The sequence below is a fragment of the Catharus ustulatus genome, chromosome 3 (assembly GCF_009819885.2).
Source record: "Catharus ustulatus isolate bCatUst1 chromosome 3, bCatUst1.pri.v2, whole genome shotgun sequence".
NCBI classification, from domain to species: Eukaryota; Metazoa; Chordata; class Aves; order Passeriformes; family Turdidae; genus Catharus; species Catharus ustulatus.
The window spans coordinates 83,521,277-83,543,558 of NC_046223.1; the positions used below are offsets into that span (position 1 = coordinate 83,521,277).

Here is a 22,282-nt window from a genome sequence, read left to right on the forward strand (position 1 = left end):
AATTAATGTGGATTCTACTCTTCACCCAGATAGGCAAAAATTATGTAGTAATTTTTTAAAAGTAGTTTAAAATATATTATTTGTGACAGAATTCACATGTTTTCTTCCTATTATGTCTAGATATATTTGATATCACAAGCCCAGCAGGAGCTTTTTCTCCATGGTCTTGTATCCATCAGTCAGATGCTCTAAAAAGAACTTCACTGTAACTCATGAAAATTTGCAGCAATTTTCTGCTTTTACAGGCTTAGTTTTTATAGTAAGCTGCTGGTCTTGTAGATGAATGAAGAAAGGATGTCTCTTTAGAGACAATTTTTATGGGTAGGCTCTGTGGATAGATCTGCTGCTGCTGTACCTTTATGGACTGTGGGTTTGCTGGTAGAGCATATACTGGGACTTACCTGGCAGGTTTGGGATTTTATATCCAAGGCCAGTTCCCACAAAATTAAAATCACTTTTTCTCTTCATTCTTTGATGAGCCTTTTTCTGCTTACCTGGTGCTGAAACTAAATAAAGATGATAATGTCTTAGTTGTACTCACAGACCATCTGTACATAGTTTGAGTACTGTCAAGAATTTTAAATTTAGTACATTTGCAAGTGTTTGTGGTCCCACGTATCTGGGTGTCCCATTGAACATAAGTCTACTGTAGACATTGTTACTTGATTTAGGTTTTCATGCATTCATTTTAGATCCTATGAATCTTCAACTTACAGGTTTCAGAATAGATGAACACCTGCTAATCCTTCTGTGATGTTTAAACTGTATTTCAGTGATTCTTGTAGCTGAAATTCTGTTTTGTCTTCAACAGAGACTGTACAGTTGGTGCTGTTTTGCAATGGAATGAAAATATTTTATGGGTGATAAGAGTTTGCAGCTTAAAATTAATGCTTTTGAAATTGCATAGCAGCCAGATGGAGGAGGGAAGGCAATGTAGAAAAGCAGTTGGTGAACACCCAAATCACTTTAGTCTGGAGAAGTATGGTGGGCATTGCTTTGAAATTACATACTCCAAGGCAAAGTTACTGCTGGACAGGATTAAAATGTCAAGATTTTTTGCCATGCGAAAAGCTGCAGTATGTTGAGATAGCTTTCTGTGCTTCAGAGGAATAATCTACTTGTAAACAACCTTGTCTGTCTTGGAATAATATACTAACAGAGTTGTTTGGTTTTCTACTTTTGCCCTTTACCCTTTGAAAAAAAAATAATATAATTCTATGGACTATTCAGAAGCTTTGTTCTGCAAATAGCATTTCTTAATAAATATCCCAAAACCAGTGTAGTTACATTTAAGTTAATATAAGGCAGTTGAGTCTACTAAAAATATTGGTTGGTGTGAAGCAAAAGAAAAATAATTTGGGCTTTGCTTTACAGTTTGAAATAGGCAGCTTTAGTTCTCTTTCTGACTTCCCTTAAATAACTTACAATGATCAAAGCATGTCAAGGAATTATAAAATAATTTCAAATGCATTGATAAAATTAATCTAATTGAGATTCCTATGTAGTTGTTTAATGCAAACAAAATTATTTAATCCACTGTCTTTTAATGTACCTTTTAGCATGAATTAGTTAATCTATGCTATGTATTGGAGTTAGAAATGAGAAAACTGCATGTGGAGTATGGATTTTAAATCATAAAAGCATTCATCAGAGCAAATAGCATAATTTTAATTAAAAGGCACTTTGAAATTACAAGACCAGTTGATACCTCTTATGTCAACCTGTCTGAAAAATATTATGACACTGGTATTCTGGTGAGGTTAAATCTGAATTTTCATTATAAGGCTTTCTTATTAGTATTAAATAACTTGCCCTTTTCAAATGGTGACACATTGAAAGTTCAAGAAGGACTTACATTTTGCAGGATAGGGTATTTTAAACCTGGTGAATTGTTTTTGCAGTAGATTTCTAGCTAACATTGCATATTTTTTCCAATCAAAGTATTCATTACTCAGAAAAAAAGCTCAAAGACTGTTAATGAGCATGTCCTTCTATATGCAGTGACTATAGTAATTTATAATTATGTAATTAAGTAATGTTGATGATTGTTGTGTATATAAGTAATATAATTATATGTACTACATTAAGGTGTATGTGCTATATGTTATATATATGATGCACTTTAGTGTATGGATTATATATCAGTAATTTTGTAGAGAATGCTTTGCAAGTGATAGTATTTAAGGCCACGTGGAAATAAATTCAGTTAAATTAATTTTGTCTCTATAGTGATACACTGAAAAAGAAAATGTTTAAAACTTCAAGATGGAGCTTCTGTGTTGACCACTGTAGTCCATTGCAAAAATTACAAAGAGGCATGTTCTTGGCCTTCTTACTTCCCTAAGTATTTTTCTGTTCTCTTGCTCACTTCCTTGCAAGGACACTGCTGTGATAAATTTGTGTTCTTCAATTTTTTGTCTCTTATGAGAAATTTAATGCCTCATGGTTTGGGATACCATACCACTAGTAAAGATCCCAGGGAAAATCTGCTCAAAACCCACACTTGACACTGCCAGCTACTCAGGATGAATAATGAATGGTAGAACATGACCACAGATGTTTGTTTCAGGATGGAAGCAGTGATTCTACAAGCAAGTTTGTGCTGTAGTCTGTGAAAGTACCACACTTCTTAGTCATCCATATTACTTAAATTTTGGTAACAGTTTAGTAGCTAATGAGCAGGCATTGATATTTATGTCATTTTTAGATCACTGAAATGATAATTTAAAGTATAAATAACTTAGCCTCCTGGTACATTAAGTATATAGACACATCATCAACCATAATTAAGAATTGTTTTTAGATGAAATAATTTTTACAAATAGTTATTTAATTTAGCAGGTTTGTCCTTTGGTTCAGTAAAGTCATCTGTCGTTTCTCTCAGAGCTGTAGCTTGTGGAAAGGGCAGCTTTAACAACGTTCAGTGAACTCTGAGATTCAGGGCTGAGCTTCTGTCAGCTTTTATATTGGATTCTTCAGCACAGTCTTGATTCATCAAAGCACTGAAGCTTCAACTAACATCTCCTTCAAGAGTTTCAAAGCATTTGGAGCCCTAAATGCAGAGCACATTTACCTAGATCATAACTAATCAAATCTAGTTAGTACATTCCCTCAGCGACACTGGGCAGAGCACTGAGTAAGGTCTTTTTCATTTTCCAGCTTTCACCTGTGTAGACTACCCTCAGTTAGTGTATTTATAGAAGTAGCCTGCTAAATCAGAGGTGATGATGGGGATGTGCTGGAAAGGAAAAAAGGGCTTATCTGTTCCTCTTCAAAAGCAGACTTTGTCTGTTGCTGAGACAGCTCAGTTACATTTAAAAGTGAATCTCAGGCACGGTGAAGGGTGATTGCTGATAAATGTCTTTAGCACTGATGAAAGAGGCTTCTTTGAAATAAATGCAATCTAATTGGAAGTCTGGTCCAGTTTTTTCTAGATCTTGTGAGAATCTTTGTCAGTTTTTCTGGGATTTGAAATACAAACTTTTCTTTTGCTTCACTGATGGGCCATGTATATTGCATTTTTCGCTGAAGAGGTATGATGTTGTGGATGGGTTCCATGACCTGACAGATGACTGTGTTAGTTTACTAGTTCTTATATCAAGAAATTATGAAATAAATGTACTTCATTATTTAGGTGTCTTAAAGCTTTCTTTTGAGAGCACAGTTTTGAAGTGTTATTCTAACTTATATAGACAATTCATTGGGATCAATTCCATAGTGAACAGTGGACAAATACCATTCTCTGATGCATGGTGATTCAAATGTAAAGCATTATCTAAAAACATTGTGACCAATTATTTCTGCTAGAGAAGTGACTGTCTTATCTTTAATCCTATCTGAGTAGTTGTTTTCAAGTTTTGCTCCTCTCTGCTTTCAGAATTAATTGCTTGAATTTCAGAGAGCATTTGCTGATTTCTTTTTATTTTTGAAAGAAATCAAAAATTTCCCAGATTTCACATTATTATAAATTAAACAAATTTGAAAATACCACTTCATTTTTTAAAACATTTTATACATAAGACAGTGGGAACTTTCCTAGCTATATTTCTTTGACTGGTTATGGGAACGTGACAATCCTATCATGTACTAAATTTCTCCTTCGAATTACCAGTTCCTTGAGAAAGCATTGAAAAGGACAAGGGGGAAGATAGTCTCAGCTTGTCATCTTTATTTCTTACTTGTTTGGAATGCTCTGTTCTGGCAGTTTAGCACATAGTTGTTTCACATCAGCATCTAGCCAAGTATCACCTCCCTTGAGTAGAGTTTTACTTCTTCACTTTCTGTACTTCAATTCTGAATTGTATGTCAGAAATATATTAAATTTGTATTAGCATTCATTGTATGTGATTCTGACCTTCTCAGAATGAAAGTTATGTGAAGGTTGCAATTATATCTTTCAATCTTGTGTCTGTTCATTGTGTTTTCATGGATGAGACTAATAGATTATCTCTTAGATTGAACAGAAGGAGTTCTGAGTTTGAGGTTTTACTCTGATCTGCAGAGGCTGCATCTCAAGTTTGATTAACACTGGGGAAACCTTTGGCTGTTTCTTCTCAGTACTCTTCTGAAAATCAGGAAAAGATGAGACTTGCCCAAACCTAATTTATTTGAGATCTTTCTTGAGAAAATTTGGTTGAAATAAGCTAAAAGGATGGATACAAGTTCTGGGGAAGAGTGGGATAAAGAAAAGAAAGTGGAAAGAATGGACTGACAGACAAAATGCTTAGAATTAGTTGTGTTTTCCTGTTGGTGGGATCACTGACAGACAAAACTGGATGATGATGGTGATTTATAGAGGTGGATTTTACAGCCTGTGAAAGAAATCACTTTGGCATGTCCTTTTCTTGCCTCAGAGCGTGGTCTGAGTTTGGACCGTTTTCCTGAGTATGTCTTACTACGTCTTACTCTTTTAAATCCTGGTTTCTAAAGCTGACTCACACTTCCCTCAAATACTGGAAAATTGGTTCAACGTAGATGCAATCTTGCACCCCTCAATGACTTAGGGAGTTTGTTTAGAATTTATTAATTTTGTTTGATGCTGAGGATCTTTTTTTTGTGTGTGTGTCAGACTGTGAAGTCCAGAATCTGAAGACTTCTTTATGGTATAGAGAAGTTGAATATTTGCTGAAGAAAAAACAGCATTATTTCTGTTGTCAATCTCATTTTCCTCAAGCTTATGTCTTATCTCCCCCTTATTCCTTTCAACTAGCTTAGCAAGCTGTGCTGGGAGCTGATCAGCTGAGTTGTGCTCTGTGGCTGCTCACTCTCCCGAGGAGCATTATCAGCCAGTCTACCTCTTCCAATAAACAGAAAGCAGTCTCCTCTCCTGTACTGGAAGTGAGATAACTCCCCTTATATAGAAAGACTATGAAACTAAGGTGAAAAACAATGGATTCTTTGTGGTTTGTTTTGCTTTTGTTTTATGCATAGATGCTTTTCTCTTTCCTCCACAATAAAGATTAAGGAAAAATGCTTCTAAAAGCAACAGGGATAAAGAAGAACAAAGAGAAATAATCTAATAAAGCAGCGATTTCCTACAACCATTTGTATTAAATGCTGTGAAAGGGCAAGTCACAATGACTAATTCCTAACATGTGTGTTCCTGGAGCAGCAAATGCTGGGATATATATGTTTTGTTTGTAATAAGGGGATACATGGGAATAATTTCAGGAAATACTAATAACTGAGCAATTGATGAACAAGAATTGCAATATAATTAGGCTAAATGTCTTTATGCAAACCTTCTTTCCCTCAGATAAATTAACAGCCACAAAAGAAAAATCCCTAGTTCAGTGTCAGGGCTGTAGTAGTTGGACTTTAAAATTAGGAAGTATCTCCAAAAAATCCTTATATCAAAACACAAGAGTAGAATCAGGATACTGATGTAAGTTGTGATGTTTTGAATATTGCTTGGAGATCTGAAAAGTTTCTTTGAAAAAAGGATGTTGATCTGTGAAAACACCTTCCAACCTTAGCATACCACCTTCATTCTCCAGACTCTCTAGCTGTTTGCTGGTGCCTGCACAGTGCTTTGTTTAGACTTGCTGATTTCTGAAAAAGAGAGCTCCTATTTTTCTAACTTCACCTAAATTTTCCTGCATCACCAGATTGTAGGAAATGTAGAGAAAAGAACGAGTAAGGAACATATATAAAGGAAAGTTTCTAATTATGTGAGGAAATGAAGTTACCAAGTGGTAAGGCAATGTAAAACTCCATTCTAGATTGCAGTTAACAGGACTCCTTGGTTATTGATTACTTGGTGCTCATCATCTAGCTTTAAGTGTTCCTCCTGTGTTCCTTTTTATAGAATCACAGAATGGTTTGGGTTGGAAGGATGAGCTAGTTCCAATCCCCCTGCTGTGGGGAGGGGACACCTTCCACTAGACCAGGTTGCTCAGAGCCCCATCCAATCTGGAACTCTGAACCAGTCAGGGCTGCCTTTTCTGGGCTTGGCCACTTGTGTAGTCTGTAGTCTTATAAAAGAATCCTGTTTCCATTCAACGCAGACAGTATTTGTGACTTAACTGGAGGCTTGTACCTTCCAATAATGAAAATACTCCAGAGCCCCTTCTGAACATCTCACCTTCCTGTCCTAGTGGGCAGTTGGGGGTTTTTTGTAGTAGCTTTTACAACTTTTCCAGATCCATGTGACACAGTATAAGTGTCCAGTGAGATACTGCATATTTTAAAGGCTGATAATGTGTGGGAGGTTTTGGCATCTGCCCTTTGGTATGATCTCAGACATGTTGGAAATGTTAAATGATGCACTGTCATTAGAAGAACCAGGGACCGTCTTCCTCCTTCTCCTTCTTACCACGTAAAGCTTAAACCTTTTGTCAAAATGATTCATTCTGGTGAGGTTTGAGAAAAGAAATGATGTATTGGTAATGTAGATGTGAAATTATTCTCTTGTGTTTTATTGTGGGGACAAAAAGAAAAAAGAGAGAAAACACTTTTTTTTTAGGAAAGTGAAAGCTCCTCTGACATTCTGTGCATTATAGGTCTTGCTTCTATTTATCAAAGCAGAGTTGGAGTCTTATATGTGCATAGATAAATTAGGAAGGAGAAAAAAATGTATACAGTAATTTCACGAATACAAGCCGCACCAATTTGACCAAAATTTTGGTGGAAACCCGGAAGCGCGGCTAATATTCCGGGGCGGCTAATCTATTAACAAAATTCTAAAAGCTGCCAATACGGAAGTGAGAGCCCGCGGCAGCCCCAAGCCAAGCTGGAGCCCGGCCGGCCCCGGCACAGGTGGGAAAGCCTGGCAGAGGCGGGGCCTGCAGTGTGGGGGGCGGGCGGCTGAGCCTGAGCCAGCAGGGCGGGGCAGGGAGGGCGGCAGAGCCCGGGCCAGCAGGGCGGGGGAGCCCGGGAGAACTGGGGCTAGCAGTGCAGGGGAGCATGGCAGAAGCAGGAAGGCCGGCGGGTGGGGCTGCCTGGCAGCGGGGGAAGCCCAGCAGAATCGGGGCCAGCAGCGTGGGGGAGCCCGGCGGTGCGGGGGCCTGCAGTGCCGGTCAGGGCGAGGAAACGCGGCGGCGGTGCAGACGGGAGGGGGCGGCCGGCGAGCCTGGCGGCGGCGGCAGCAGCCCTGCCGGCGGGGCGAGCGAACGCGGCGCAGGGCGAGCGCGGCGCGGGGCGAGCGAAAGCGGCGCGAGCGAAAACGGCGCGAGCAAAAGCGGCGCGGGGCGGGCGCGGGGCGGGCGCAGCGCGGGGCGAGCGGCGAGCCCGGCGGCGGCAGCCCTGCCAGCCGGGCGAGCGAACGCGGCAGCGGGGCGGTGCTGACGGGAGAGGGGGGCCAGCGAGCCCGGCGGCGGCGGCAGCACCACCCGGCCAGCCCCGCCGAGCCGTGGTGCTGAGCTGGGCCACCCGGCCCCGTCGGCAACCATGAGCGGGCCGAGCCTGCCTGGCCCCGCCCCGAGCCAGTAAAGCCCGCTATGCCGCGATCCTGTTACTAATTGGCCAATTTGTGAAAGCTGCGCACGGATTCTCGCGACGAACGAAAGTGCGGCTAATATTCGGGGTGCGGCTTATCTATTGACAAAGACAGCAACATTGTCGAGGCACCGGGGGTGCGGCTTATAATCCGTGCGGCTTGTATTCGTGAAACTACTGTATATTAGAAAAGACAAAAGCAAAGATTTGGAATTTGAGTGGCTGATTTCAGACAAAAGAAGGTAAGAAAGTACATGTACTCTTTGAAGAAAGATATGTAAATTATGCTAAGAAGGACATCTTCTAGAAGAACTGAGAAACTGCTGTGTATAAAAAGTGTATATGCAAGCCTATATGTAAGAAGTACAACTTTATAGAGAATCATTGGATTTGGGAGACTTGAGAGATTGAGAACCATCCAGGATGACACAGATACTTATTTGCTCAGTTTTCACCATGCTTAATGCTGAGGTCCAAAGTATCTAAAAAAAATGCAACTATTTCCAGAAAGTACATTAAAATAAGCTGATATGTTCACAGACAGTGATTCAATCAGAAGAGCTGGAAAAATTTAAAAGTGAAAGTCAATGCTAAGATTATTTATTGAAATTTTGAAGCCTTGGACTGAGAAGGGTATCAAGCATTGTCTTACAAAGTGATGCCCTTAGGTCTGCTGAGAATAAATGGCATTCATCTTGCTCTCGAGTATCTGATATAACCTACCCAGACAAAGTTATTAAAGTAACTGGATCACTGATCAGTCTGTCAGTTTGTGTGTTATGGAAGAAATAAGCCTGAACTATAGGGAGCAGAATACCTTTGTGTTTTGAGTAAATCTTGTTGAACTAATCTTGTTCTTTAGCATGTGATAGTGGGAAGAGTTTATAGGAATATGCTTCTAGAATGTTGTGTTTATGAGTAACTCATAGAAATCTTAAATCTTGTAATACATTCAAAGAAAAAATCTATAAAGTGAATTGGGATTGATTTTTTACTTGGTATAGACTGTTAGTAAGTTTCTAGTGAGCATCATGGACATCAGTATTGAAAATCATGTCCGACTTCCTGTCTTTTCAGAATTGAATGGAATCTTTCTTTCTAGAAACAAAATTAAAAGTGGAAGCATTATGTACTGCAATGAATACTCTATGTGTAAAATCATTATATAATGGAAATTACCAGTGACAGATGAAATTTTGTTCAGAAACTTTGAATTAAAAACATGAGTGAATTTTTCTAAAATATGCTGAGTTTTCCTTTCACATTATTTATTTTTTGATAGATATTGGTGGTATGGTTAAGAAAGCACTTTATCTAAATATACCATGTTTTTCAGGAAAACACACTGATGTGTGACTTTTACAGGGAAAATACGAAAGGAATTTTTTATCACAGTTTTTATCACAGTTTTAATGCTTAATTGGAACTTACGGTTTAGATACATTTTAAGAAAATGAGGAAATTTTTTTAACTCTACAGGCTTGCTGATGCATGGGAAAATGATATGGGAGTTCATCCTTTAAAGTTTCCATCAGAAACATGTTTGGAATTATTGTTGATACTGGGTTTGAGTACCACATCTCTGCCACCTTCACTTCGATGCATGAACTCTTTTCAGGTAAGTAACAGCTTCTGTTACAGTATGACAATGTTACTTTTGGAAAAAGAGAGATCCCTGAGGGCAATAAACCCTTTCAGAGGTGGAAAATACCATTGGATTTTTAGACAGTTTATTATAGTTTAAAGTGATGAAATTTAAAGAAATTTCATCAAACTTAGGCTGTAGTAGTTAGAATAATTCTAAAAAAAAATCTTGTGGGCTTAAAAAAAATCCTTAGCAAAAAAAATAAAGATTTCTGGTGGTGAAAACATACAGAAGAATGTTACTTTGAAGTTCTCAGCAGACAGAAATTTTCCAAATGAAGCACAGTTGCAGGCATGTGAAATTGTGATTTTTATTTCTTTTGTAATGTGGTTGGACAGTATGATTTTTACACAGTAGAGACAACTGAATTCATGATGGCATGGCAACTCAGCCTTTTTATGATGCTTCTGTCTTCCCCTGTAGTAACATAGTCTGTCCTGAGTATTGATGCAAATCTAAAGCAACCAACTGTTGAGCAGGAAGTGTATTGAGTCCCTGTTTGTTCTGGCACCTATAAAAGAATCATCATCTTAGTGGGACTGAGTGTCCTTAACAGTTTCTAACATAAAATCAGGTGGCTTCTATTTGTCCATATTTCCTGTTTGTACTTAAGGCATGTCTAATTAGTCTTCCTGAGTTATGTTTACTGAAAAAAATAGTCTTTATGTAGATTTTGAAGCAAAAAAAAAAAAAAAGGTTGTAAAAAAATATCAAGTAATTTACTTTAATAGAATTACACTGATGTACAGCTGCTGAAAATTCCTGTTTTAGGAAATAGGTACCTGCACTGTTTCTCACTTTGCATCTTGTGTGCTTGGAAACAGGGAATCTGTATATGGTGATCACTTGGGTACAGCAGCAGCCACTGATAGCTTCAATGTTGTTTGAATACCCAATGTCAGAATTGTTACTGGCTTGTACATTCAGAGTCCATAAAATTGAAGAATCTCCTGGATGCCAATAGATAGAAGTAATTATAAATTTCAAGGATTGGCTAGCAGTAGTAATCCATGCAATTGAGTAGTCTTTGTTTCCTATTCGGAAGTGAACATTTTGGTTACCTAATCCTAAGAGGATCTAAAAGGATGTACGCCTTGTCTCTCACATTACCAGTAATCTGTGGTAAAGTCTTCCCTGCTCTACCCATGACAGGTTAAATAGGAGTCTCTTCCTGTATGCTGAGGCTATATGTCCTGTGTTGTTTCTGTGCACACTCAGTCCCACGTTGTGTATTTGGGATTCCCTTTGATTTGTGTATGGGGTAGAGGTAGGAAGTGATAGATGTCTGTCAACTGGTGTTTTTACCTCGGAGTACACAAAACATCAGACTATTCTTTTTTTCCTTGGCTCACTCTGCACGGTTGTGCATGATTGCTCCTGGATAATTTTAGCTGTGAAGCAGTCTCTGTGAAGAAACCATTGCCCTAGAGGTACATGGTACTGGACCTGGAAGCATAGGGTGGGACATCCCCATGCATTCCCTGGAGACCCTCTGGCCATGGTCTTTCAACTGCAGATTTCTGTGGAACAGGTGAAAGCAAGCAGTGCTTTGCTAACCTCATTTACTGAGCACTGGCCTGCACAGATCATGTTTTTCCTGCCTGTGTGCCAAAGTTGGCGAAGTGACAGTGTCCTGTCTTTCACAGCAACACACTTGGCAGTTTTTGAAAAGCCCAAGTTCAGAAACCTGCTCTGTTAAGATAATGTTCTCTTTTGCAAGTGGGAGGAAAGGAAAATAGCTTTTTGATAAAATTCTCTAACTCCAACTGTCACTCTCCTTGGCAGACAGTCAATATCACCAAGTGTTTGTCCTAGAGGGCAAACACTGTCCAGTAAAATACTGTTTTATTTATTTTTATCCTTATAAACCTTGTTTGGATCTCAGTTAGTGAATCCATGAAGCAGAAACAAAGTTTGCCCAAGCTTTTCCCTGATACTTTATATTGGTCTGCCAGCCTTATAGTTGTTTTGGGAGTTTTTTTCTGGCTTGCTTCTTCATGTTCAGCGAATACTAGAATTACATATCCTAGTTTTTCTGTATTTTTCTTGGAAAAAGTTGGCAAGATCTGAAGAGAGCTTGAATAATGATACTAAATTGTGCTACTGCCTGGGCATAAGATCACACTGCATGCAAAATAGTGAAGATTGTGAGCCAAAAAGGGAATAATAAAAGGGCACTGACTGAAAACTGGTATTTCATGTATCTTAATGGAGTAATGGCAAAATGACAAAACTAGTTGCGCTTTATTTTGTGGTAGACCTTAATGTGGCAGTTATCTAGAAAAAATTAAAACATTTTAATTCTGTATTACAATAAAACTTGTATTTGAACTGGAAATAATGGCAGAGTTCCCTATTATCTACTCAATGGAACAGTGGCAATCTTGTTCAACAGGGGCCAGGCTCTTACAACTGAATGCTGGAGGAATTAGAAGGATAAAACGACCCCAGAAAGTGCCAGAGTTTTTTCCTTTCATATATGTGTGTTTCCACTGTTGGACATGTGATGAGGAGTTAAATGGACCACTGCTTTCTGCTGGTGTTTTTCTTTATGTTTTCATACCGTATTTGGAAATTTATCTAACAGGCAGCTCTAATGTAATGTAATAAAAGTTACCATTTAATTCTTGATACCCTGTCAGGATAGCTTTTAAAATCCTTTTTTTTTTTTTTAAATTAGGTAACCAAAAATTATCTCCACATCTGTGTTTTTTGAGAATGTATTTACCCTCTCTCCCAATTATATTACAATACTGCAGTGTTGACAAACCGAAATTTTAGTTGGTATGCATCTGCATTGTTTGATGCTTAGGCTGTAGAAAGCACACAAAGGAAATCTGCTTAGTTGCTAATAATCTGTAATAAACTCTGTTCTGCCTTGTGCTCCAGAAGTACTCTCTGGGACTAGCTTAGCAGACTCTGTATCAGTGCTGAGACATAAATTACATTTTACTTTCCATTGGTGTGCTACTGCTTAGTAACATAATATTTGAAATCACTTTTCAATTCTGTTTTGACCCTGTAAAGATCTTTCTGTGTGATTTATGTTGGTAGAGGAGCCTGGGAAAGAAGAGCAGGAGCAGGCTGTGCTACATAGCTCTGCTGAGTTTAAGATGCTCACTACAGCCAGTTTATAAGTTTCCCAAGCTGTTGAGCCTAGATGCTAGGTTGTCTTTGGCTCATCTCTCATTTTACCTGAACAATTGCAGGGGCTTTTTGGTGGACTAGAGAGAGTTAAATCATAGGGAAGCTTGAGCCTGTAAACTCTGAAGGACAAAAGTGGATAGACTGTTTCTTGCTGGTTGATGGCAGCTCCTGGGTTTGCTGGAGAACACGTTTTTTAAGCCATGACTAGCACCTTCCCAGGCTTGTAATCCCTCACCCATACTAAGGATGTCTCAGATCAAGTTAATAGGATTGACTGAGGCACTTGATACTTACCCTGGAGCAATGAGAAAAGCAGTAAGAAGGGAGAGAGGAGTTTGCTACTAGAAAAGATTAATTTTTTTAGTTTACTTTTGCTCTGAGCATTGTTTTGCTACTTTGTCTTCAGCTCCATTACACTGCATGGAAAGCTGTGTTACCTTATTACACACTCAATCTACATGGCTGTCCACCCACCTGAGCTGTCAACCCTTTGCTTTTGCAATGGTTGGGCTTTACTTTGTGTATTATTCTTAATACTTGCAAACACTTGTAGCTAGCACCCACTTGAGTTATCATGTACTTTATCACAGAACTGCTCAGCTGCTACTTCTCAGCACAGTCTCAGAAGCTCTGTTGGTATTTCAGAGCCTACAGCACAAAACAGTTAACACAGGGAGATGCTTTAAAGTGACAAGTAATCTCTGCTGTGTTTTTTCTAAACCTTATCTCATCTTTCTCTGCATTCAGGCACAGTGAACAGTGAAAATGTCCTGGATATTGAATTCTTATGATGATGTATGGGGCTGTTGAGCACATTTTCTCTCACTGCCGTTTTTGTGGGAAACCAGGCATTTTGCTTTACCTATCAAAGCACTATTCATAAGGCCACAGACTGTAAACAACAGTTTTCAGAGTTAAACAGATCATGGTTTTATTTGTACTTTTGCAGTTGCATGAAATTGAAGGAAGATTGTGATTAAGAAACTGCTGAGCTGTTTCAAAATTTTGTTCCAAATAGCTGTTCATAGTTTTTGGAGCTGCACCCAGTACCCCTGGTAGCTTTCAGCACAATGTCTGCTTTGGTTAAGAGAAGTGAAGCCTCCGTTTAAGAAAAAACAAAAAAAAAATGTCCACTCTTCCACTCTACCATTTCAGTAAGAGTCCCTAGTGGTGTCTCTAAAGGAAAAACTCATTTGCAGTTATTTTGCTTTCAAAAAAGAAGGAAAACCCAGAACAGAACTGTTCTCACAAAACAGCCTGTCAAGTTCTCTGTCATTTAGTCTCTTAATACAGTGCAGGAAATTTGCTAAAGGCAACGGGTTTAGAAATACAGAATATGAGTTTGCTCAGAAAATATAAGAATGAATAAATACAGTATTCCTAATAGTTTAATACCTCTAGTATATGAGTATCAAAGGGGTCAGGGGAAAACAAAATATAACACTTCTGCTGTCTCTCAGGTCTATACTTGGTCCAAACTAAAGTGTCCCTTGATACTTGGTGGTTTTTAATATTGATACTTTTGTTTTTTTATGTGTCTCTATATATATGAAAAGCGATTTCAAAATCGTTTTATTGCAAGAAGTTAGCTGAAGATAACAGATGCACCTGTGTCTTCTGACAGTCCTTTTTGAAGCTAACAGCTGAGTAAAATTTGGAAAAATCTTTTCAGCTCTTCCATTTGTTCTGGGCATTTGGAGCTAGAGAAGATACACATATTCTTTTAAGCTGGATTCCACTCCTTTGGAGCACTGTCTAACAGCAGCAAAGACAGGACAAAGATACAAGAAAAGAAAATACAATGAGTGAAGAAATGGCTTTCAAAATATTGTGTATTTTATTAAGCTATGCTAGAAAGGAAAAGTAAATAAGTGAATTTATGCAGTTAAAATGGCTTATTATCCCTTCAAACATTTTTTAAAATCATTGGCTATTGCTTGCCTGGTGAAGATCTCCCACAAAATGAATTATAAGTCTGAATATGTATATTCTATAGTATTTCACAGACAAAGGATGAGTTCCTAGATACTGTACAAATTTTCAAAAATATTTCTTTCAGGCTCTTAGCTGCCTATGTCTCTGAAACTTCTGCATTAACATTATTATGAGGTAGCCACTGTAAATACGTTGCAATCTCTGTTTAAATACAGTCATGTTTGTTTTTCTTATCTGACCAGTTCTACATAATGTAAACTACAGTGAACAAACACGGAGTATTTAGTGCCAGCCTCCTTTGGCTACTCAGATTTTACCCAAAATAAAAATGTTTTGATTTTTGCGGGCTAATATAAAAGTGCCTCTGATGTGCTTTTTGTAATTTTGACTAATTCAGATAGATTTCCACCATGACACAGAATGCATTTTTTTTTCTGTTTTATTTGTGGTTACTAGGTGTAAGTTTTTAAAGTTTAATTTCCAACTATTTATTTTAAACAGGAAAGAAGTACACAAACCTTTTATATGAAAGCAGATGTAGTTCTGCAAAATATACGTATAAATATTTCGGTGACTTTCAAATAAAAGAACTTAAAATGTGCATATTTGGGAGTTCTTTCATGCTTGTCTACATTTAATAAGAGCTGTAATAAATATATTGAAACACTGCAGAATAATTAGGAAAAAAATTATTAAACTGCATGAGCAAGTTAAAAAATAAAATTATGAACAAATGCTACTGAGAGCAAATGATTTTAGGAGTTAGTGTTTCAGTGACAAATCTGAATACTTCTTTGCAGAACTATAGAGATTTCTATATTTAATTAAGAAATTATTTTTTCTGCTACTTAATTGTTTCATATTAAGTTGACTTATATTATGTTGCTCAGGTTATCTTACTTGGTGTTCACCTGTAAACTATCTTTTAAAAGCGTCTCTGGAGTGTTCAGGTGTATGTCTTGCTCACTGAGACTATCCCTTTCTTCTGTTGTTAACCTCAGTCTCAGAGGGAACAATTCTTTAATTGAACTATAATTAGTATTTTACATCCTTGTTGAATCTGTACCAAAAATGTTTCATAGTGATTCTGCATACACTTTATTAAAGCATAGTGTCTACTGGCTGAAAACTGTTTAGCTCTGTATATGCAGGAGCTTGTTGAACAGTGTTCATTTGTCCTTATGTGTGCCTATATGACTCATCCATATCTGCAGCACAGGCTCACATTTTTAGACTATGGTTTTGTGATATCTGTGGCTGCTTTGAATATTCTGATGGAAAGGTATTATTTCCCCTTATCTAATATGTGGCATGGCTACATTTCCTCTAATGGGAAGGAGCTGCCCATTTATATTGGCCTGAAACAGAATGAATCAATCATGTGCAAACCTAAACTGAAGCAATGAATGGGAAAAATGCAAGTCAGGCTTACTTGTGGAAGCACAAATTTTGTGATTGTTTCAGTGCCTGTGGTGGGAAATCATAACCTTGACAGCAGTGGCCCTAAACTGAGATTCAAAATTTGTCATCAGTTTCTTGGAATGGGTAAATGGTTCTTTTCTTCCAAGGTAGTTCTCCAGTTAAGAGGAGCTCAGAGAGAGTGAACTGGCCACTTAGAAACAGAAGTAGATTAAATTACAAAAAAACCATGAGCTCCAAGTAAGAAGCAGTGAATATGTAGTATGCAGGAAAGTGCCTCTTCTGAAGCTATGGTCTCCTGCTGCTTGAGAGGGAAGATCTTCTAGAAGAAAACTCATTTCTGCTGCAATTCTCTTTGCCTAGAATATGGCAAAAGCTGCTGCTACATAAGCATCTGGTAATACAATTCAAAGCAATTTTCCTAGAAAAATGCTCAAATATGTCGTTGTGGGGCTTTGACCCTGGCTTGCCTACCAAAGCTGCTTTATCACTCCCCTCCTCAGCTGGACAGGGGACAGAAACTACAATGAACGATTCATGGGTCAATGAAAGGACGGGGGGAAATCACTCACCAGCTAAACATGTTTGACTTATACACGTAGGCAAAATATATTTGACTTGGGAAAATGAGTTGAATTTGCTACAGTCAAATCAGAGTAGGATAATGAGAAGTAAAAACCAAATCTTGAAAATATTTACCCCCACGTCCTCCCTTTTCAGGCTGGACTGTATTCTCAATTTTTTTGACAACTTGTCCTAGCACTGGAAAGATAGAGAGAATGGGGGTTATGGTCAGTTCATCACACATTGTCTCTGCTGCTCCTTCCTTCTCAGGCAGAGGACTCTCACACATTTCCACTCCTCCAGTGTGGGTCCCTTCCACGGCGTGCAGTCCTTCAGGAACAGGCTACTCCAGTGTGGGTCCCCCATGGGGTGACAAGTCCTGCCAGTAAACCTGCTCCAGTCTGGGCTCCTCTATCCAAAGTCCATCCAGGAGCCTGCTCCAATGCAGGCTTCCCACAGGGTCACAGCATCCTTCAAGCATCCATGTGGTCTGGCACAGTGTTCCCTCCACAGGCTACAGAGGAATCTCTGCTCCATTGCCTGGAGCACCTCCCTTCTACCTTATTCACTGACCTCAAAGTCTGCAGAGCTGTTCCTCCCACATGTGCTCACTCCTCTCTCCCAGATTGTTAACCAGGCTTTTTTTCCTTCTTCTTAAGTCTGTTATCCCAGAGGCACAACCACCACCCCTGATGGGCTCAGCCTTGACCAGCTGTGGGTGCATCCTGGAGCCAGCTGGCGTTGGCTGTGTCAGACATGGGGGAAGTTCTGCAGTTTTCACAGAAGCCACCCTGCAGCCCTCCTGCTACCAAAACCTTGCCATGCAAAACCAATACAGTCATTTACCATTTAGATATGAATGTACAATTAATTGCAGGGATCTGGTTTATATGGTCTGGTATAGCCTGTGAATAAACTGCTTGAAAGGATGAAGACAGAACTAATTAGGAATGAAAATGCCTGATTGGTGCAACTCTTTTTTTTCCCCCTGGTTTTCATCTATTGTGAACTTTCTGATTTTTCCAGGTAACTCTGAAATCTAAAAGTGTAGTTTTTATGTCCTAATGATTGAGTAGTTGTGTAGGCAATAATACTGTTAAACAGAAACTGAGAGTTTGTCTTTATCAATAGGCACCCACACTGTGTAAAAGGCAAATACCCATGTTTTATGTACCTGAATATATATATATATAAGGAAGTCTTGTGGGAGGTCTGATATACTATTAGAAAATCCATCCCTATTTATTAATTAAGAAACAAGCTCTGCTCAAAAGATATATTTAGGACCTGTGCACAACTGAATACATGTTCAATGTGGTTTGTATAAGGCTGCTTCTCTCCAAAACCTTGGCATCTCTAAGATAATTTTAGCTCTACCTAGATTACAATTGATAGCTTGATTTATGTGAGGTGCAAGTGTCAATATTGTAGCTAAAAATGTGCAGAAATCACATTATCAGCTACAAAAGAACTCTTTTGCTTTAAAATAATACTGAGTCATTGGATAACAATGATTCTGTAATGGAGATTTTCCCTAGAAGTCCATGTTGTTATGCCATGCGTTTTGTGAATGTGTGTTTTTATGGAAAGCTGCAATGCTGTTCATTTCCATTTAGAGTCTGGAAAGAAGCTTTGAAGATACTTGAGGAGTCCAGAAAGCTCTGCAGAAAAAAAAATAAAATATAAGGATGATTCTTAGTAGATTTAAAAATGCTTTTAAAATGGATGAAAACAACTCTCTTAGATTTCAGCTATAGGCTGGAATAGATATGATGTTATCACCGGAATAGATATGATGTTATCACAGATTACAGGATTTTGAGGAATCCTGAGGGAGGGCTGTCAGTAAATTCTAGCATTTTGTTAACAGACAGGTCAGCTTGCCAAGGCACTTAGAGCAACTCGGGAGTGTTACAAGTTGAAGAGTTGGAAACAGTAATAATGTCTTCAAGGAGACAAATGGACAAATATACAGAAGGCTGTAAACCAGGGCATAATAATTGAATCGATGGCTTGACTGTGATGAGGTACATGGTGGACAAAAAGGAAGAGGGCTGTTAAGTTCTCTTCTTTTTATTGTTCAGTTGAAAATGAGTCCAGAATGGATCTTTTGGTGAAGAAGTCAGTAATGCCTCCAGTGATAAACACACAATTTGCCTTCCCTCAGAAGCAGAAGTTCCATCATTCTGTTGCAATGTCAGTATTGTGCTCTAAATCTTTGTGCTTAAATCACAGGTCTGTTCCAGGGGTGGTGGCTCTGATGACAAATGGTACTGCTTTAAAGCTTCTGCTTCTTAAGGAAGAAAACTGTTTGGATTTTAGGAAAGTTAGAATGGGCAGAAATGTGACATGGGGGAGCAGGTCACCTCACTGTCTGTTCAGGGGCAGGGGAAAGACCTGATGGAAGTGTAAGAGATAACATGACCAACTCACCGGTTTAGTAGGCTGGCGATGTTGCTGTTGACATACATCAACACAATTGGGACTGGCAAAAAAAAAGGAAGAGATTATTATTGTCATCTCTAAATTGTTTGCTGCTTTCATCTGTAAAAAAGATCGGTTGTGTGAGTATTTCCTTTGTAATAGCTCCACTACCTTTGAATTAAAGGAAGCTGGTTTACACATGGGAGTGTGTGCAGGTATCTCAGCCAATGCATTTTATAGAGCTCCTAAAATAAAATTTTGAATACTCCTGTGGGAAGAAAGAGAGGCAAAACGGTGTACAAGCATTAACGCAACCTACTGAAATAAGGAGACTGTTCAGCATCCAATAAAAAACTGTTAAGCGTTTGAGGTGAAAACGTGGCAAACTGTTTAGCAATATGTAGAAAAACTTGCAGAAGCCTGAAGATGGCGTAGTGAGTGAGACAACAGGGAATGTTGGGTGGGCAGAATGTGATTTTTGTTTGGACTTTTGCCAGGCATTTTGGTTAAAGTTTCTTCATCTGTCTCCCAGAAGCTTGACAAGTAAAATAGGAAGTGATTCTGCCTTATGGAAAAAAAGAAAAAGAATTATCCATATATAGCTAATGTGAACTACAAAGCATGGTATATAGAGAAAGAGACTATTTTTAAAGCACTAGTTCCCAGTCTCTATTATTTTGTGAGCTGTGGCATTGTGGATTGATGAAACCAGATTAGGGAGCTGTATTTGTTCCGTTGCTTTTAGTGAGCTTGAGTTTTTATATGGAAAATAGAAGGAAAAAAAAAGTATTAAGCACCTTGGCGTGGAAAAGATCTTGCCGAAAACTTGTACAATGGAAGATGTTATTTTAATCATACTGACTATTTTGGCTACTCAGTCCACTTCTTCCACAATACCTGGCATTTTCATTCTGAAAATGACTGAACATTGTACTGTTCAGATGTTCTCAATTTCTGTGACTGGTACTGCTGACCCTCATTCTGCTTCTTATCAATAAATATATACCTGCATAACTCAGCTTTAAATAAAAGGCTTTCTTGTTGTTGATGCTCCAGTCCTTGACACATTTTCTATTTTCATATGTCCCACCAAATTAAAAAAGGCTATTATTGTGTAATGGGGGGTGTGACTAACTAACATATTTCTTTCTGAACTCACCAGAGAGCCTACTGCTGACTTTTTATTTCATGTTTTCATGCAAAGTCTGTTTCATTCACCATTTGCCAGATTTTCAGAAGTTAAATTCTATCATGGTCTTGTTTTTCCCAGTTTGTTAACCTCTTTGAGTTTGTTGTTTCCATGCCATTTATGGGTAGACAGCTCTGTAATTCTTGCACCTTTTCCCTGTTTAGAAACTAACTTTTAATGCATACAGTTACCTAATTTTATTTGCATCTTTTCAGGTAAGACAGAAAAACTGAGGCTGGGAGGGGAACAACAGGGCTTTATGTCCTTTTTTTGTAGCAAAGTAGAATGAACCTTACTTCCTAATAAAAAAAAAATTTAAAAAAAGTCTGCTGAACACACAGAAACCTTCATATTTCAGTTTGCCTTCTCTGCTTGCACAGGAAAGGAAATTCATTTTCAGCTGCATTTTTGTGGAGCGCTAGCTAGTGACTAGTTAAATTAATCAGAAATGTCTATTCTGCATGATTGTCCTCAGGATATATTCCATTAAGTGACTGCTTTTTCTATTTTAAGGTAGGATGTATAATGTGACTAAATAATGGCTGTAAACTTAGTGTATTCTGTTTTGTAAGCTTTTACATGTCTGAGCTATATGGCTCAATGCTAAGATTGATTTTGAAAGACATACTGAGTCTTATCCTACATTTTTATGCCACTCCTGTGTGAGGAGTTTGGGGAGAGACCATTCTCCCATTTGCCTGGTAATTAGATCATCTTCTGAGGACTCTAGCATTCAACAAGGCTGTATCCACAACACTAGATTTAGATGAAACAGAGCTCCAATTCCACCTGGAAATGATTGTGCTCCTGTAATTTAGTTAAAGGAGCTGTCAGAAGTAAGACAGTATTTATGTATTTTTAAGTGTAGCTCAGAAGCTGGAGAAAACCCTGGTGGCACTTTGTAGCTAATCATTTTATATAAGCCTTTCCTGCAAAGGCAGAGCATGCATTCCTAATACAAACAATGAAGAAGTCAAGTGGGACTCTTTTACAACAATACTGATACTGGTTAAAGTACATAATACTTCTTAAAGTGCAGTGTCACTGTTGGATTGTACTCCTTTCACAACCTACATTCAGATAATTTACAAAGCAGCTGAATGCCTGATCAAATCTTTCAAAATGATTCTCAAAACAACCCATAATATTTTTTTACACGATAATCATCTTGAAGAAAATGCAAGTCACAGAAAAAGAATTTCATGTAAAGATGTTATTTTAATCTGATATGCTACTCTGTTTATGCAGAAGTGACTTGTCAGTCCAGTTTTTCACCATTCCAATAAAATTACCAGGAATTTGAATTACAGTAATTTCACGAATACAAGCCGCAGCAAGAAGACTAAAATTTTGGTGGAAACCCGAAAATGCGGCCAATAGTCCGGTGCGGCTAATCTATGGACAAAAATGTGATGTCTGCCCTTACCTAGTATCATGCTGGTCCAGTCCCGAGCCAAAACAGTCTGAAATCCATGGTTTCCCGTTGTTCCGACGATGAACCAATCAGAGAACAGCTTATTGCCTGCCTGTGGATGGCGGCGTTACTGAGGGGCGGGGGGTTGTTATCGGGGTGAGTTACCTCGGCAGTTCGATAAAAGTGTGTGATATTTCTCTGTACTTTTTAAAGTGTTTTCAGTCTTGTGCGGCTACGGGACTGGCTGGGCTCGCAGGGAGAGGGCTGGGGGAGCCCTCTCTCCCCGCAGGGAGAGGGATGAAGCGGGCAATCGGCTCGCAGGGAGAGGGCTGGGGGAGCTGCTCAGCCCGCAGGGAGAGGGCTACAACGGCCGCTCCCCCCGCAGTCGCAACGGCTACAACGGGGCCGCTGCCCTGCGGGGGCTGCGAGGGCCAGAGCGTGCGCTCACCCCGCGGGCCGCGGGGGCTAAAACGGGGCCACTCCCCCCGCGGGCTGGCGATGGGCCAGAGCGGCGCTCCCCCCGCGGGCCGCGAGGGCTCTAAACGGGGCCGCTCCCCCGCGGGCCGCGAGGGCTAAAACGGGTGGGCCGCTCCCCCCGCGGGCCGCGAGG

The 22,282-nt window shown here is 39.1% G+C and overlaps 1 protein-coding gene across 1 annotated transcript in view; it reads left to right on the plus strand.

Annotated features, from left to right (window-relative positions):
- UBE3D (ubiquitin protein ligase E3D) overlaps window positions 1-22,282 on the plus strand; it is an 81,266-nt gene that overhangs the window by 38,238 nt on the left and 20,746 nt on the right. Inside the window, exon 9 of the mRNA XM_033054454.1 lies at window positions 9,415-9,553. Coding sequence (XP_032910345.1) covers window positions 9,415-9,553 — 139 coding nt within the window. The remainder of the gene's footprint in view (window positions 1-9,414; window positions 9,554-22,282) is intronic.